The sequence below is a fragment of the Pleurodeles waltl genome, chromosome 6 (genome assembly GCF_031143425.1).
Source record: "Pleurodeles waltl isolate 20211129_DDA chromosome 6, aPleWal1.hap1.20221129, whole genome shotgun sequence".
Taxonomy (NCBI): domain Eukaryota; kingdom Metazoa; phylum Chordata; class Amphibia; order Caudata; family Salamandridae; genus Pleurodeles; species Pleurodeles waltl.
Window position 1 is genome coordinate 411460677 of NC_090445.1, and position 19604 is coordinate 411480280.

Sequence of the window (19604 nt, forward strand, 5' to 3'; positions counted from 1 at the left end):
TACATATCTTTCTATATGTCTGTTCATTCCTGGCCACCAAAAATTCTCACAAGTCTTCCTTTTCATGGCAGATATGCCACCATGACAGTCATGTAGTAGATTTAATAATCTTTCTCTCGGACTCACCGGAATGACCAATTTGTCACCCATTCTCACCACTCTATCCTCAACTGATAATTCCACCCATACATTCATGAAAACTTCTAGTACAGCATCTAAATTCCATTTCATCACTTCTGGTAATGCCTTTAATAACTTTCCCAAAACTAGATCTGATTGTACTGCAGTTTTCTACTCATCCTTATCTATGGCTCCACACATCAGATATCTCTGCTACCACCCACTCATCCTCTTCAAATACTTCACCCATCATCTAAATGGTAGTCTTGACATACAATCTGCATTTATATTTTTTATCCCTGGCACATATTTCATTTTAAAAGTATATTCCTGAAGTCTAAACAGCCATTTGGCAATGTGGGGGTGTAGCCTTGCTAGCGAGTAGATCAACGGTTTGTGAGCCATACAAATTTAAAATTCCATTCCCCAAACAAATATGCAAAAATGTTGCACTCCCCACCAACATGCCAATGCTTCCTTTTCAGTCGTGGAATATGTTTTTTCAGCTCCCTTTAACATCCGTGATGCAAAAGCACCACTAGTTCTTTGCCTTCATGTTGCTGCAAGAATGCTGCCCCCAAACCATATTCACTCGCATCCGCTACTATTCTGGTTTTGTCCGCTGGATCATACGGTTCCAGTGTTATTGCCTTTATTATAGCTTGTTTAACTGATTCAAACACCTTTTGACAACTCTGACCACTCAAATTTGCTACCTTTTTTCATTAACTCTTTTAGGACATGTACCTTGTCTGCAAAATGATCTACCAGTTTAGTGTAATACTCCGCTAAGCCAAAGAACGATCTTAATTGTTCCTTATTTTATGGAGAGGAAGCCTTTTTTATTGCCTCCATTAGATTTAACTTCGGTTTTATTCCCTCCTGGTTCAACGTATGCCCTAAACACTCTACTTCTTTTACACAAAAGTTATTTGTTTTTCCTGATGGCAAGTCCTGCTTTTTCCATTCCTTTCAACACTTCATCATGTATTTGCTCGTTTCCCCCCCCCCACATTAGTATATCATCCTGACACACTAAAGTATTAGTCATGTCGCCTAAACCTTTTCGCATCATCCTTTGAATTACAGCAGCTGCTGAAGCCAGTCCAGAAGGTATTCTTACAAATTGGAACGCACCCTCAGTTGTAATGAAAGATGTTAAATGTCAGGAGTCTTTCGCTGAAAGTATCCGATAAGCATTCAATATGGTTAAATATGTTCCCACTCTGGCACCCTTTACCGCAGATACATGAAATGCTTGCTATTGTTAATCAACTGATTTGCTTCCATTCAGATCTCTTAAATCTATGCACATCTGTCTCTTTCCATCAGGTTTCTTCACTATTACTATTGGACTTAACCAATCAGATGACTATAGGTTTAGTAACCCCCTCCCCCCCTTATCTGCATAACATTTGTAGTTCTTTCTTCAATTTGTCCTTTAGTACCAATGGCACATTACGTGCCTTCGGTATTACATTTTCTCTTAAAATAATACGTTGTTCAAAGCCTTTGAGGCAACCTAATTTTCAACTGAAAGTGTCAGGAAGTTTGGTGACCAACTCATTCACTGCTTGACTCCATCAATAATACTGGTTTGGGATGATTAGGGTTTAACACAATCCCCAAGGCACGTTCTTCCCAACCAAGTAATGATCTCCATTGTTGCACCACATATTTTTCCACAGGATTTTCTGTTTTTAAATTAAACATCTGCATGGACATATCCAAATATTGGACGTTTTCCTCCACAATATCCTTCTGGTGCAACATCTGTTTGAATAAGTGCATTGCTCTAAGTTTTCCCACACTTGCTTGTCTATCAATGTAAAAGGAGAACACGAGTCTGCCCATATTTGTACTTGCTTCTCATTCACTTCACTGACAGTTTGGTGGGTTGTACTCCTCACCTTCCACCTCATGTTGGGCACACACCAGTGTCTTTTCTCCTTCGACCACTAAAACTGTCGGTTCATCTTCCTCAAATGTACTTAAGTCACTTGCTTTACATTTTGTATCACAATTTTCCATTAGATTCACTGACTTTCTGAATGTTTCAATTTGACATCCTACATACTCTTGCAAAATGTCCTACCTTCCCACATTTACTATTAACAGCTGGGCAATTCCTTGCTTCAGCTAAATGTCTATTACTACCACATCAGAAGCATTCCTTCCTTTTCCCAAATTCTTCTACTTTCTTCTCCAAATTAATTTGCACTTCTCCTGGTAATTTTCACATCATTTACTAGGGCATGCTCCTTACCTCCAGTTTCCAGGCTATTCAATTCTTTGAAATACTTAATTGTATTCTCCATGTTTGGTTACTGTTGGACCTGGCTTTTTGACAGGGACATCCCCAAACTTTGCCTCCTTCCTCCTATTTTTTCTGACCTGTTGTTGTTGGCTTTTGACCTCTGGGCACTTTACCACTGCTAACCAGTGCTAAATTGCATATGCTCTCTGGGTAAATTGTACTACTGATTGGTTTATCCATGATTGACTATTTAATTTACTTGTAAGTCCCTGGTAGAGTGCACTACATGTGCCTAGGGCAGGTAGATTAGATGCTACTAGTGGGCCTGCAGCACTGGTTGTGCCACCCACCTCATTAGCCCCTTAACCCTGTCTCAGGCCTGCCATTGCAAGGCCTGTGTGTGCAGTTTCACTGCCACTTCGACTTGGCATTTAAAAGTACTTGCCAAGCCTAGAACTCCCCTTTTACTACATATAAGTCATCCCTAATGGGTGCCCTAGGTAACCCCTAGAGCAGGGTGCTGTGTAGGTAAAAGGCAGGACATGTACCTGTGTAGTTATATGTCCTGGTAGTGTGAAACTCCTAAATTCGCTTTTACACTACTGTGAGGCCTGCTCCTTTCATAGGCTAACATGGGGGCTGCCCTCATACACTGTTGAAGTGGCAGCTGCTGATCTGAAAGGAGCAGGAAGGTCATATTTAGTATGGCCAGAATGGTAAGACAAAATCCTGCTGACTGGTGAAGTCGGATTTAATATTACTATTCTAGAAATGCCACTTTTAGAAAGTGAGCATTTCTTTGCACTAAAATCTTGTTGTGCCCTTCAATCCACGTCTGGCTAGGTTTAGTTGACAGCTCCTTGTGCATTCACTCAGACACACCCCAAACACAGGGTACTCAGCCTCACTTGCATACATCTGCATTTTGAATGGGTCTTCCTGGGCTGGGAGGGTGGAGGGCCTGCCCTCACACAAAGGACTGCCACACCCCCCTACTGGGACTCTGGCAGACAGGATTGAGCTGAAAGGGAACTTGGTGCATTTCTTAGAGACTCTTTGAAGTCACCCCCACTTCAAAGGCACAACTTAGTATAAAACAGGGCCTCTGCCCTACCTCATCAGACACTTGCTGGAGAAGAAACCTGAACCAGAAACTACATCCTGCCAAGAAGAACTGCCTGGCTGCTCAAAGGACTCACCTGTCTGCTTTTCTACAAAGGACTGCTGCCTTGCTGTTGGCCCGCTGCCTTGCTGAACTCTTGCCTGGCTGTAAAAGTGCTCTCCAAGGGCTTGGATAGAGCTTGCCTCCTGTTCCCTGAAGTCTCAGGACCAAAAAGACTTCACTCTTCCTCTTGGACGCTCCGTGCGCCGAACTTTGACGCACAGCTTGTTCCGCGGCAAGAAAAACGCCGCACACCGACGCTGATCAACGCGACGCCTTCGGGACGACCGAAACTTTGACGCACGGCCTCGCAAGGACAACGCCGCCCGACTTCCCGGGAGAAATCGACGCAACGCCTGCTGTGAGATCAAAACTTTGACGCACGGCCTCGCAAGGACAACGCCGCCCGACTCCGCAGGAGAAATCGACGCGACGCCTGCCGTGAGATCAAAACTTTGACGCACGGCCTCGCAAGGACAACGCCGCCCGACTCCGCAGGAGAAATCGACGCGACGCCTGCCGTGAGATCGAAACTTCGACGCGCAGCCCCGCAGAACGACGCGCAGCCGGAAAACAAGCAGGGAAATCCACGCACAGACCCGGGACATCTGGTAATCCCTGCGACCCACAGAAAGAGACTGTCCGCGCGCCGGAAAACGACGCCCGACTTCCTCGCGTGGAAAATAACGACGCAAGTCCGTGTGTGCTGGGGAGAAATTGAAGCACACACCCTTTTTCCACGCACCTCTTCCTTTGTGGCCCTCTGAGGAGATTTTCCACCAGAAACCAGGTACTTTGTGTTTGAAAGAGACTCTGTTTACTTTCTAAAGACTTAAGACACTTTATATCACTTTTCAGTGATATATTTACAAATTCATATTGCAACTTTGATCGTTTTGACCTGAAGATACCCAGATAAATATTATATATTTTTCTAAATACTGTGTGGTGTATTTTGGTGGTGTTATGCTATGGTGTTGTATGATTTATTGCACAAATGCTTTACACATTGCCTTCTAAGTTAAGCCTGACTGCTCGTGCCAAGCTACCGGAGGGTGAGCACAGGCTGATTTTGGATTGTGTGTGACTTACCCTGACTAGAGTGAGGGTTCTTGCTTGGACAGAGGGAAACCTAACTGCCAACTAAAAACCCCATTTCTAACAGTTACATCTAAGGTCTTATCCAACGCGGGGCTTCTTAAAACTTCGCAAATTTTCCCTGTATTTTTGTATCTTTTACTACGTTTATAAATTGATCTCTAATAATCTTGTCATTAAGATCTTTAAATTTGCATGTTATGGCCAATCGTCTTAACACAGTAATACATTGGTCTATTGTCTCTCCTTGCTTCTGCGTACACGAAAACAATGTATGTCTCCACTACAATGTTGATTTCCCCCCCCCCCCCATAGTGCTTTTGTAGCACATTCATATACTTCCTCTTGATAAGAATCTCCACCCCCTTCCCTTATATTAGGTGTTGGAAGAGTTCAAAACTTTTCGCCCTTCCACACCAAGGCAATGTTTGAGAATGGCTAATTTCTTTTTTTCTACATGTGTCCCCTCCTATGGCATCCAAATAGGTTTCAAAAGCTTCCTTCCAATCTTCCCATACCATACATGGCTCTCCTGGATCTTGTAAGAAAACTGAAGGAGGTGGTATCATTTGTGAAGCTATATATATATATATATATATATATATATATATATATATATACACATACATACACACATACACACACACACACACACACACACACACACACACACACACACACACACACACACACACACACACACATACATACACACTATTGTATTTTATAAACGATTATATACTCCTATTTAACTGTGCACAATTATTTGTGTATGTACGCGCATCAGCGAAATGACTGCTCAAAGCTGTGCCCATGCGAATAAGTTTCCTAGCTGTAATTTTCTAGTACATCTCACAACTGTGTGCACCACCGAGTCAATCTTCCTGCTGTGCACCTTGAATTCTGTGACTGTGCGCATCAGGGAATCAATTTCCTGCTGTGCATTTTTTAATTCTATAGCTGTGCACATCAGCGTTCGTGTTGCTAGGACACGCTGAACGCTCACAGTAACCACGCGCGTGCCTCAATATCAATCAGACTCCTTCAAAAACTACTCACGCACAGTTCCTCATATGCTTTTAAATGCAAAGAAAAAGCCCAGTAAGGTTTCTTTTTCTTATTACGCAGCCTTCCGATAAGGTGTCCTGTGCAGCTCATCTTATATTTTCGGTACTCAAAAGTTCTCAAGCCATGCCGTTTAGATTTGCCTTTAGAAGTAATCTGTGCCGCAAATAATACTCTAGGTTCAACCAGAGGTCACTTCAGTTGCTTTGTTCTATGCAAACCGGAAACCTCCAGTGTGAAGGAAAATAACTTCCAAATGAAGAGCCTTCAGAAGATCACCCCAGTGGTTCCCAAATGAATCCTATTCATATCTGAATCCCTACTTCAGCATTCCCATCAATCCAGAACCCATGTATTGAGAAGCTTGCTAGCCTCAAGACTACCAGTGAGTTTACCAAAGGGCTAGCTCTATAACTGAAGTGATTGAGACGTAGGGTCTTAGAGTTTGGGGGCCATAAATGTGGTAATTATCAAGACTGCCATATTATAAGTGCATTATAGCCTATGGCACACATGACTGACAGCGCTGCGGTTTTACATTTGTGGCAGTATCCTCTCCGGACATTTTGAACTTGTTGTCTTTTATAGTGTTAAATAGAAGAAAAAAAATCCACACAATTGTTTTCATGTTGCAACATCTATTTTCGTGTAAATATGCTAACTGCTGGATTAAAAATAAAATAAAAAATAAAAAAAGTTTAGGACCACCAATAAAGATATAAACTCTGATGCAACTTCCTCTAGAAGTCACTGACATAATAAAATGTGGAAGTCAAGAAAACAACCTACTTCAAGTAATGCCTGAAAAAAAAAAAAAAAAAAAAAAAAAAAAAAAAAAGAAGGACTGCCATATCAATTCCGAAAGAGCAGGTTCAGTTTAAGAAACTATCTGTGGGAGCTAAGGTCGTAAGGAGTCGGCATTTACTTCAAAAAGGGGGCAGGTATCTGGGCTAACCTTTTACTGGAGCAATCATTGGCTTCCCCAAAAATATTCTACACTGCTCATTTACAGCGAGTTCAACAAAATCACCAAGCCAACTAAACTTCTCAAACTAGTTTGGGACTCAGTAGTGCACTTATTACAGCTAGGCCTCTACTAATTGAGTAGAAAACACATGAAGCTGTTTTTCTCAAGTGTAGTTGAGCATTGATGGAGTACTTACAGAGATTTATCGGAATTAGCTGCAAGTACTCACTAAACAAAACTACATAAATAAGAGGGCTGTTCACTACACATTTATGGACCTCTAGTTGAGTGCAGAGTTGAGGTCGTGTTTTAAACAAATGCTTAACTGGCCCCTGCTTGTACAGATGGGATATCTGAATAGCTCAAAAACTATTCTACAATCCAAGATAGTTAACTTAGTTAATCACTCTTTGAAAGTACTCAGAGTTAAGATTAAACATCGAAATATTTCTCCAGCTTGGTTGAGCACTTAATGTGTTTAAGTGGAACAGACTGGATAAATAGACATGAGCAAAGCAGTACATTCATAATCAGTTCCTCAAATTGGTTTTACTTGGGAACATTTTTGCAGACTATTTCAATTTAATTTTGGGTAAAGCATAACCCCCAAAACAAACTGCATACAATGTATGTAAAATTACTACAATGCATGTAACAAAACATAAGTGAAACACCAGCATTACAAAAAAGCAACACTTGCAAAGATTATATAACTGTTTGTTATAATGTTTATAGATCTATTCTGGGACGAGAATGAAGAAAACGTCTGAGGCATTCTATAGAATCAAACACCAGGCAGTCTGATCAATAAGAATACAATAATAACAAAAATAAAAAATAAAAAAAATAAAAACACAATGCACATAATGGTGTGCATTAAGGCTCATAGTGAACAGGGATGGGGGTCCTTGTTTGCCCTTAGCAGACATTGGAGGACATACTTATTGCCTATCCAGGAAGAGTGTCTTGCTGAATAATGATAGATGGTCTCCCAAGAGTGTAATACCTATAAAGGTGATGATCAGGCAGCTATTTTTAACTAAATTTGGAAATCGTGTTTAACCTGCCAGCAGAGAGCTGACATGTGCCCAACCACAGGTCTTTGTGTTCTAATGTCTTTGGGTTCTTGGCCGCCTTGGGATTATGCTACATCATGCTGTGCCATTTCCTGTAGTTAACTACTCTATACACTTTGCTGCTGCTGGCCCTATGTGCAGCGAGTAGTGAACATGGACAGTGGTGTGTACTGTTCAGCCAAGGTTTCCATTCATATAGGGAGTGGTTTCATCATCTAACGAGTCATGAATTTGAGGATTAAATGAACTCCATCTTATACTGCTTACTGGCATTTTGTTTCTCCGGATTGCGTTATACCGTTCCCTTACCATATGCCTCCCCATCATCTTTCCCATGCTGAGAACTTTGTACTTTTATTTGAACCATTTTGCTCATCTCATTTGTGTTCTTATTGTGCATGTTGCTTTAGTGACTGAATTATTTATGTACTATGTTAAATGCATTTGTAATGTGCACTATCACCTGTGAGGATATTCTGGCACTGAGCAGGTGTGTGCACCAATCCGGCTTATGGTAGGTTGGGTAATTGATAAGACAGATCTTTAGCTACTTGCCAAATTCAAGAAGAGAGGAAGATGCTCTAATGTGGAGTGCTAAGGGGGTCCACCAGTTATGAGCGATGTAAGAGAACTACCACCCTCTCGATCTCATTCTGTGCCTGTGTGAATAGGAGTCCTGTAGAGCAAAATTGTCTGGGTGGTTGGTGGAAAGAGGTGCAACTGTTCACGTCTTGGGGCCCACTGTGTAGAACCTTGAATGCATGTTTGGGGGGAGGGGGGGTTCGAAACGAGCATGTTTGGGAGTCACTGGAGCTCAAGGTGTGGTGTGGCACGAGTCATGTGGGAGGTTGAGGATGAGGATGAGTTCTGGATGGTGTCTAGTCTGAGTTGCTTAGTGATCCACTATGTATTTTGGTTTTTCAAAACTTCAGGATATTGCGGATTAATGTCTTCAAACACAATACATTTTCACTGCCTAAATTTCCAATACATAAACAAAGGTATGCAGCAAAATGAAAACTGATTTTCACATAAAAACCAGATATTTGGTGCTATACAGATTTCAGCACAATATTGTTAACGTCAGGACAAGAAATTTGTTGCATCAGTCACCCTAGTTCCATGGTGTTTGTCCACTTCATCTGACCAGTGTAACTGCTGACTTAAATTTGATAGATAAAAAGCTTCACAGAATAACTTTCTTATGCAAATCATGGTACAGAACTGAAATGCACATTGTCCTGTATGCATATTTTTGCTGTGAATGAAATTCGGAGTTGGGGCCTATTGTAAAATTTAAACTGTTACATTCCCTCTGCACCCCCACACCTCCTCACCCATTGAGATTGTTTTATAGAAGTTCAGATTCAGTAGATTTCCAACTAGAACTGCAATTATATTTCCAGGTACATGTTCCTTTTATGTGACCTCAAAGTGTCTTGCCAAAACTGCAACCCTTAAAAGTATTTCGTTTTTCGCACTGCAACACCATAAGAAATAAGTGGCCCTCTATCTTCGAGTAGCGAATTCCGTGGCAGACATAAGCATATAGATTACACTGACAATGTAGATATGTATGTTATATAGGGGACAACTGAGGGACCCCCTCCCACCCCCCAGAAGAGCCCCAACTCAAGGGCTGCTGAAGTAAAATGTATTTGATGGTTACAGATGTGTGACCATTCAATATCTCTTGTAGTCATAGCAGAGTGCGTCATAATGCTAAGTTGTTCTTTCGACTATGTGCCCAAAACTATATTTTTTTGGGGGGCTAAAAACACACAATTGTAGGTGGAACGTACATGCTGAGCCATTGTGGGTTACCTGAAAGTAGGCCATTCTTGAAATTACAAGTCTCATGTTTGAGTAAATAGCTTGTAATATTCCAAGTCCAACACTTGACGGCAGGATGGTGCAAAACACATGAGCTATAGTAAGCCTCTTCAATGAGCAGCTCATGATCTACATGTAGCTCTCCAGCTGTCTAAGTAGCTCTCCTCTGTGCAGCCCAGCCTACTGAATTAGATTTGCTAGGTGAAGTACAAAAATGTGTACAAAAATTGAAAAGTGTGTATTCACGATGAATGTGTATTTTGAGAACTCATCTAATGAGTTCAGAAAAATGATAGATTTTGTCAAATGTTTGAGGACGCTATTTGAATGATAAATCATGCAGCATCAGAAGGGCTTAGGACTCATAAGTACCTTGGCACCAGGGGTATTACAGTTATGACTTATGTATTACCCATGTAGAGGCATTCCGAATTGATAAAGCCTTGTTTACACCTTACTGGTAGCAACCCTGTCTGGAGCACCGGGACAATCACTGCTGGCAATCTTGCATGGTGTGGTCGCTAATGTAATCTTGTTCAATGTGCTCACTATTACGATAGTAATAGGAGTAGCTTGCGATGATATTCGTTAAACTCTTACTACAGAAAAGGTTAGAGACCACTGATCTATAAAATGAGGCTGTCATGTCGATTAGAGGGAGAAGCGAGTCAAAACTTAAGTTTGTTCTTTTATCCCACCTTGAATGGGCATCAGGGGTTCGGAATAACCCCTTACTGGGTTGGGTTATAAAAGCTACTGTGACGTCATTCATTTGATGCGCCGTTTAAGATCTCGTTCACGGACACTGCTCCATAGAGCACAAACACGGCTACAACAGAAGGAAGTTGGATCGTGGCAATGCAGGTTACCTTTCATGAAGTCTAGAATGAAGCAAAAGAAAGGGGAAAAAAGTTCCCCATTTTTATTTTTTTCTAAATATGGCGTGATCCCGTCCCAGATTTATTTCGAGCACCAGCTACATTACACAAGCTCACATTACTTTTTCTTTTAAGGTATGGGAAGACAGTGATTTTCCCAGAATCACAGGATGTAGAGTCGACGCAGCGACTCAAACCGATTTTCCTAATTCCATAGTCAGCAGCTCTGGCCTTAATACCACATCTTCTCCCCAAATTTGGGATGTTCCGCTTATATAAAGATTCGAGAAACAAAGTACAAGGGTTTGCTTTCATTGCTTCATCCACTAGGTTAACGGACCTGCCAGAACATCATAACAAATTAATCGCTGTGTATGAGGGAGCAGGACTACACTGCTGGCCTCAAATTCTCACACAAAAAACAAACAAGCATTGCCAAAGCCAATCGGTCTGGCCTTTCACAAAGCTACAGTAACTGAAGTGCTACTGGACGTAGCTTTTACGTGACAAGAAACTGTGTGAAGTCTTCAACAAGACTGCAACTCTGCAGAACTTTACTACAAGCCTCACTCAAGTCAGAGGCATCTGTTAAACAAGTCTTTCACAAAGCTGCAATAACTCATGTTAATAAATGTCCCTCTCGAGTAAGATGCAACTGCTTTGAATGTCCTCAACTAAGTTGAAAGGGTGTGGCTTAAAAAAATAATATATATAATAAGTTTTGCTACTCTAATAAATTGTGCTCTATTTCAATAGAATAAGTAAATGTGCCAAAGCTGAAGAATCAATTGAGATTTTCAGTAAGTGTCTTATTTACTATGGTCATGAAACACCTGTAAAGACAACCACGTATATACAGGTACCAGCAGTCACTGATTAAGTCAAGTGCCTTCTACTGTATTGTTGGGAAACTGAGTGGCACTATATGTCCTAGTAATATGCACTCTGCCTTATGATATGGGCTGTAGTAGGAAGAAGCAAAAATCAAGCCAATAGATAAAGAGTTGGTGAAAGAAGATCAGAACCCAGGATACAGAGGAACAGCCAATTTCCACTTCAAGCATGACAGAGGTTCATTTGTCATGGAGTGGAGGAGGGGGTTGTGGGGGGCGGGGGGTTCATCTCTTAGCATAAGCCGACTAGTTTGATCCAGGTAAGGTAGACAAACTGTTTTCCACAGTTGAAAGTAATGTCAGTCTAAACCAGACACACTCACTTAGTTTCCAGAGAGATTAGCCTTTTTAAGGGCTATTATTCGAGGCTTCGACAGCACTGTGTTGAAACAGCCATGCTCCAAGTATTCAACAAGTCCCTCTTCCTCGAGGAAAAAAAAAAAACACACACAAAACCCTTTCCTCCTCATCCTATGCGACCTCACCTCATTCAAAATGGATTCAGTCCCTTAAAAAATTTTTTTTTTTAAAAATCACACAAGCTTCACTGGCATAATCCTACAATGGTTCACTTCCTACCTCATACTCAAAAATGGGGTAGAAGCTTCATTCACTTTACTATTGTATACTTGTTTGATACCTACTGCACGACCATAAGTAGTCTCCTTCTTTAGGGGACATTTCCTTTATGGATGAAAAAGCCTCACCCACTTGATCGTGGCATTCTTCTTCATTGGCCGGGTACAGATGATACTCACCTGGCAGTCTCAACTAACTCCAGGGGAGAACTAGCTCCTCTTGGGGTAGGGAGATCTAGATAAATGGTCTACTAGTTAATAGGGTACCAGTGTAGTTTACCCCCCTCCCCCAAAAAAGAAAAACACACACACACACCACCATTTTAAAGTTAAAACTCTCAATATCTATTCAAAAATTCTTTATTCAGGATGATAATTAAAACCACTTCACCCCCCTTCTATACAATGGGGGCCCGGGTGTCTAGTGGATCTATAATGATCACCCCCCCTTACACCCTTTTCAAACTGTCAACATGCTTTCAGAATAGTTTCCCGGCAGGTACCTCTGTGAGTGCCAAAACATGAGTCCTCTGGCTGTCTTCAGGGCAAAACGTTTTCTAATCCCCGTCTGTTATATCTAGCATGCATAAGGTAAAACTAAATCCTACCTGTGTCCTCCAAGCATCTCCCTGCAATTGTCAGGGAAGGGCCTTATCAGTCTTTTTTGGGTGGTGGTGGTGGCGCGCGCTTCTTAGCGCTGTTGCTGTTCTCACTTCCTACCTCCCCAACCATCAGCTACTCAGACAGGAATTACCAGATGCCTGTCTCCCACCCCCCACACCCTCCTGGGCACCATTCAATTTTCAACCTAAAAATTTGCATAAAAACACTCCAGCTACTTTAAAGACTTGCTCATGTTCAGTAGGACAAAATAAATATACCAACGCTGGTTTATAGGGAGAAATGAGCACTAACTTATAATAGATTTTAGGGTTTTGAAAATAATAGATGTAAACCTACTGACTAATAGTCTCTATACATTTGGGGTGGGGAGTATAATATTTAAAGGGATATGTTGCATAAGTCAAGTAACCAATAAGTGGAGTTTGACTAAGGCTCAGCTAGTGAGGCTCATTAAATGCCCAACTAGGGCTTGCTAAAAGATTAACACGAGCAATCTGATCTGCATGCCGAAGTTCCAGTGCTCATCTAAGTGCAAGTGAACTTTGCAGGTGCGATGCAGTCAATGCTCACCTGGTTAGCCTCAGCTAGGGTTCGAGTTCGGTGTAGTTTGCATGTACACATTTTTACCAGTGGTCATGGAGGTTCAGATTCACTGAAGAGCCAAGTTGATTGCTTCATGAGCACTATGTTTTGGTAGAGGGGCGGCCTACAGCTAGGACTCCAGACTGTCACTAAAAATGTGCTAGAGAGGTCCCTATTGCCAACACGTGATGTTCTGCAGCACGCCAGATTTTGGTGTCATGTTATGCTAGACTGATCAGCAGTGACGCACCAGCATGCAGCTGTTTGTAAGGACTCCAATGAGATGTGGAAGTAAGGTCTATATTTCTTACCTGTACCCCACAGGTACTACTAAAATTGAAACTACCTTGTGCATGCCCCATCCCCCAAAGCTGGTTTGAGGGAGAGATAAGCTTGGGTCCAATTCAGAGCTACTTGGGTATTTGAAAATTTCACCTTTATAGCACACCCAAACAGAGGATCAGGGCTACCAGTATGAATAAATGGAAACATCTAGCATCCAGCTCTAGACATGAGATCCACTTCACTTTGTAAGGACTGGCACTAGGAGTAAGACTAAGTAATGAAGATTATCTGAAAGTAATCCAAGGAGTACCAGGCCGGCAAAGTTCAAAACCATCTTCAATTTTTCATGACCTGGCCCACTGAAGACATCTTATGCCACATCCAACCCTTGGTTACCTGGTCCGCAGACATACTGCTTGTCTTCATATGAAGTCCCGGTGTATTCCAAGAGCAGCCTGATGGGATGCGCCAGCTGTAATGGGAGAAAGCATAACAGACAAGATCAAGTATGTGGCATGGGTCATCAGTACGTAACCTCATATGAGGAAGTCAATATTAGACACACTGGACAAAGGCACAGGCATTTCAACCCTCTTAATCTAATGGGTTCCCAGCTACAAGAGGAGTACCTGCCTCCTTTGTCGTTCTATAGCTCGGACATTATCCCAGTGGATGTTCGAGCACTTTACACACAATGCACTAGGCAGTATTGTATTCCTTAAGATACGTACTGGACATATATAAAAAAAAAATAATAATAAAAAAAAAAAGTACCCCAAATATAGAATCCACAATATTGGTGGGACAGAATATACCTACCTGTAACCAGTGTAGATCGGTTTGTGCCATGTTCCACTGCAGATTCACATGCTATGCATACTTCTGCCATCTGTTGTTGGGCTCAGAGTGTTACAAGTTGTTTTTCTTCGAAGAAGTGTTTGAGTCCCGGATCGAGTGACTCTCCGGCTTCGTTGCGCATGGGCATCAACTCCATGTTAGATTGTTTTCCCGCAGAGGGTAAGGTAGGAGTGATAGAGTATAAAGAAAGAAGTCCATGCTAACGGAATATATAAATAAATATATACACACGCATGTACAAGTGTTTAACCTAAACAACTACAGGCTTCCGGGAGGGAAGGGAAGGGGAGGGTGCATGTGAATCTGCAACGGAACATGCCACGAACAAATGTACACTGGGTAAGTGACATTTTCCCTTCTATGGCATGTGTAGCTGCAGATACCCATGCTATGCATAGACTACAAAGCAGTTATCTGTATGAGGTTTTTGAAAAGCTAAAAATAGCCGTTTAGTTCGCGTGAATGGTTTTGTTCTATCTATGTAGTACATTAGAGCTCTTTTAATGTCTAATGTATGTAGAGCTCTTTCTGCCACAGAATCTGGATGTGGGAAGAAAAGACTGGTAGTTCCACTGTTTGATTGATATGAAAAGGTGATACCACTTTAGGAAGAAATTTAGGGTTAATTCGTAGTACCACTTTATGTTTGTGTACTTGTATGAACAGTTCCTCAATAGTGAAAGCTTGAATTTCACTAACTCTTCGCAATGATGTAATTGCAACTAGGAAGGCAACCTTCCATGTTAAGAATTGTATTTGACATGAGTGCATAGGTTCAAATGGTGGGCCTGTAAGTCATGTAAGCACTTTGTTTAAATTCCACGAAGGAACTGGAGGTGTTCTGGGTGGAATGATGAGTTTTAAGCCTTCCATGAAGGCTTTGATAACACGTACTCTAAATAAAGAGCTGTGCTGTATATTTTGCAAATATGCGGAAACTGCAGTGAGATCTATTTTTATGGAAGAGAATGCTAAATTTGATTTTTGTAAATGAAGTAATTAGTATACAATATCTTGTATTAATGCTGAAAGAGGGGCAATTTGTTTAGATTGACAGTAATATGCAAATCTTTTCCATTTGTTCGCATAGCACTGTCTAGTAGTGGGTTTTCTTGATTAGTTAATTACTTCCATACATTCTGTTGGTAGTTGTAAATAGCCAAATTCTATGGCCTCAGGAGCCAAATCGAGTGTGTTGGGATTTGGGTGCCTGATCTGTCCTTTGTTTTGTGTTAACAGGTCTGGTCTGTTTGTGAGTTGAGCGTGGTATTACTGACAGGTCTAATAGTGTTGTGTACCGCGGCGGACGTGCCCACATTGGCGCTATGAGTATCAGATTGAGCGTGTTTTGACGCAATTTACTGACTAGAAATGGAATGTGTGGGAGAGGGGGAAAAGTGTAAGCAAATATCCCTGACCAATTGATCCATAGAGCACTGCCCTTGGATAGGGGATGTGGGTATCTGGATGCAAAGTTTTGGCATTTTGCGTTTTCACTGGTGGCGAACAGATCTAGGTCTGGTGTTCCCCATTGTTGAAAGTATTTTTGAAGTACTTCTGGGTGAATATCCCACTCGTGTCTGTTGATGATTTCTGCTAATTGGTTGTGTATCCCTGGGATGTATTGTGCTACCAGGTGAATTTGGTTGTGTATTGCCCATTTCCAATTTTTTTGAGTTAGGAGGGAGAGTTGGGACGAATGTGTCCTCCCTGTTTGTTTAGGTATTACATGGTGGTCATGTTGTCTGTTTTGATCAGGACATTCTTGCGAATAAGGAGAGGCTGAAAAGCTTTGAGTGCTAGGAAGACAGCTAACAACTCTAAGTGATTTATGTGTAGCTGTTTGTGGTGGGCATCCCATTGTCCTTGAATGTTATTGTTGAGGTGAGCTCCCCAGCCAATCATTGATGCATCTGTTGTAATTATGGTCTGAGGCACAGGGTCTTGAAATGGCCGCCCTTTGTTTAGATTTGTGAAATTCCAACACTAAAGGGACATGTAGGTTTGGCAGTCTATCAACAATAGATCTTGAAGTTGACCCTGTGTTTGTGACCATTGTTGTGCAAGGCACTGTTTTAAGGGCCGCATGTTTAGTCTTGCATGTGGAACAATTGCAATACATTATGCCATCATCCGTAATATTTTCATGACAAATTTGACAGTGTACTCTTGACCTGTCTGTATTTGTGCTATTATATTCGGGAATGCTTGTATTCTCTGCGTATTTAGTATTGCCCCTAAATACTGTCGTATTTGCGCAGGCTGTAGTTGTGACTTTTGGTAATTTGAGAACCCTAGCGTGTCCAGGGTTTGTATTACATAATGCGCATGGTTTTGACACTGCGTATGACTGTTTGATTTTATTAGCCAATCGTCTAGATATAGAAAGACATGTATGTTGTCTTCTTAGGTAGGCTGCGACTACCGCTAGGCACTTTTGGAATAATAACAGCTCCAAGGGTATTCACAAAGGGTAACACCTTGAACTGATAGTGCTTTGCTTGAATGACAAACCAGAGATATTTTCTGTGAGCAGGATGGATGGGTATATGAAAAGACGCATCTTTGAGGTCTAATGTTGCCATGAAATCGTGTTTTGGAAGTAGTGGGATAACATCCTGTAGGGTTACCATATGAAAGTGTTCTGACAGGATGTAAAGATTGAGGGTTCTGAGATCTAATATTGGCGTTAGGGTGCCATCCTTTTTAGGAATGAGGAAATACAGTGAGTAAACTCCCGTCCCTACTTGATTGTTACACGGCTTCTATTGCTTGTTTCAGTAATAGAGATTTGACTTCTTCCTGTAACAGAGTGATATTGTCTGGGGATAGCTTGTGTGGTTTTGGTGGAAAATTACCCTTTAGAAAGGTGTGTGCAGCACAGTCCAGTGGTCTACAACTGTCAGTTGGCTGACCGCAGGTGTGGATTGGAGAGGAATGGCACAAGTCACGGTTTACTTTGTTGTGAGGCTTGTTTTGGTGTTTGATATTTTCCCTTGCTTCTGGGGTACTGTCCTCCATAAGTGCTTTTAAAACCACCTTGTTGATCTTGAGGTTGGTAGGCTGTGATGTGGATGCCTCCCCAGTTTAGAGGTGGATTTAGAGCTCAAACTGCAGTTTGAGCAAGGATCCCCTGTACTGTGTGGTGCATAGTGCACCCATGGCTTTTGCAGTGTCTGACTCCTTACACATTTTATCCATAGCAGTGTCGACCTCTGGGCCGAAAAGCTGTTTTGTGCTGAAAGGCATAATCACACTGTCTGTTGGATTTCAGGTTTGAATCCTGAGGGCCTAAGCCATGCATACCACCTTATGGTTACAGCAGTGTTGCTTCTGGTCACTGTATCTGCTGAGTCTAGGGCAGACCTAATCTGATTGTTAGTGATGGCTTGCCCTTCCTCCACTATCTGCTGTGCCCATTTTTGCTGTTCTTTGGGGAGATGCTGGATTATATCTTTCATCTCGTCCCAATGGGCCCTGTCATGTCTAGCCAACAACACCTGTGAGTTGGCTATTCTCCATTGGCTGGCTGCCTGAGATGCCACCCTTTTCCCTGCAGCATCAGACTTCCTACTGTTTGTCTGGTGGGGGTGCATCACCAGATGACAGCGAGTCTGCCCTCTTCCTGGCAGCGCTTACCACTACGGAGTCTAGAAGTAGCTGCTGGGTAATAGACAGGATCGGAAGGAGGTGGCTTATATTTCTCTTTTCTACACTAGGAGTAAAGATTCTTGCTTTTATAGGCTCGCTAAATATTTCGTCAGCATGTTTTAGTATGCCGGGGAGCATAGGAGTGACTGATAGGTTGCATGCGTGGAGGAGAGTGTATTAAATAAAAAATAAAAATCATCCTCTAATGGCTCAGTGTGCATGGTGACATTATGATATGCTGCCGCCCTAGCTGTCACTTGATTGTAGCCTGTACTATCCTCCGGTGGTGAAGGCTTAGAGGGATAGCAACCTGGGTTATTTTCCGGAATGGGGTCTGGACCATTAAGATCCCATGGATCCACATTGTCCTGCTGCAAATCAAATGTGTAATGGTGACTACATAGGTGTAGGAGGAGAGTTGTGTAGATGTGGAGAGTGAGGAGGAGAAAACTGAGGAGGTGAAGGTCTGTTTCTGGCACTTCAGCTGGCGCCTGTTTAGTGTCCAATTCCTCCTGAAAGGCTAATTTACTCTTTGGTTTTGGAGGAGATGGTTAAAATTCTGCCAGTTTCTTTATGGATATGAATCCTGGCTTGCCTTTCATCCATTACTTCCATGACTGGTTGCATTTGTGAGTCCTCCTCAGTAGATTTGGGGCTTTCTCTAAGTGTTTTTTTTTTTAAAGTCCATGCTCCTCAGTATAACTGGGCCTTTTCGGGTCTGAAGCTGGCTTTTTCGGTATCGAAAAAGATGGAGTTGAGGATGGTCTCAGCTCCGAAAATGATTTGAGATTTGGACTCAGAAGAGTGGTGTTTGCTCGGTTCAGAGATGGAGCTTCGTCTCGACTCCGATGGCTTCGGAGGAGTGGCCTTTTTCGGTGCCAAACTGGTGGGTTGGTCACCGAGCATCTTTCGGGTCAAGCCATTTCCTTCTGGCAGTGGAGTCCAAGGCCTTATGGTTGGGCTTAGATAGTACAGGGGCAGGCATACTCACATGCTGTCCTGCCGTGACTAATCTGTCCTCAGAATTGAGGGCAGAGTCTGATCCTCAAACGGAGACTGCATGATCCCTTCCTCTTCGATGTCGAGATGTTCTGAGCTTTTTGATGCCATCTCGAGCCTCTGTGATCTTCTGTCCTGAAGTGTCTTTTTGACCGGAAGGATCTGCAGGCCTCGCAATTTTCTTCCCGATGGTCTGGGGAAAGGAAGAGCTTACAGACCAGGTGTTTGTCTGTCTAAGGGAATTAAGCGTGGCACCAAGGGTAGAATTGAAATGGAGTCCGATCCATGAGGCTTCCACACGGTCAGCCCAAAAACTTTTAACACTCAGAGCCCAACATTAGATGGCAGAAGTATGCATAGCATGTGTATCTGCAGGTGTGCAGATTTAGAGTCAGGAAAGGTAAATCTATACTTACCTATTTATATATGCCTTTTGATATTTTGACCCTCAAAATGGTCCTCAATATTCAATTACCACAATATTGTTAGTGTTGATATTCAGTAGTACAACCCTAGATAAAACATCTATTAAAGGACATTCATTCAAGTCAGGAACATTGAAAGATATTGGACGGTCACTAAGTTTGACATAGTGAACTGTGCCTCAGTCACGCTTTGAAGCATAGGAAAGCTTTCACCTACTTTTGACGATGAGAATATTCGAAACCTGCAGAGCAA

General features: G+C 42.1%; 1 protein-coding gene across 1 annotated transcript in view; it reads right to left on the reverse strand.

Annotated features, from left to right (window-relative positions):
- LOC138299792 (glutathione S-transferase Mu 1-like) overlaps positions 1 to 19604 on the reverse strand; it is an 81044-nt gene that overhangs the window by 43271 nt on the left and 18169 nt on the right. The window contains exon 2 of the mRNA XM_069238348.1: positions 13815 to 13890. Within this exon, the coding sequence (XP_069094449.1) occupies positions 13815 to 13890 (76 nt within the window). The remainder of the gene's footprint in view (positions 1 to 13814; positions 13891 to 19604) is intronic.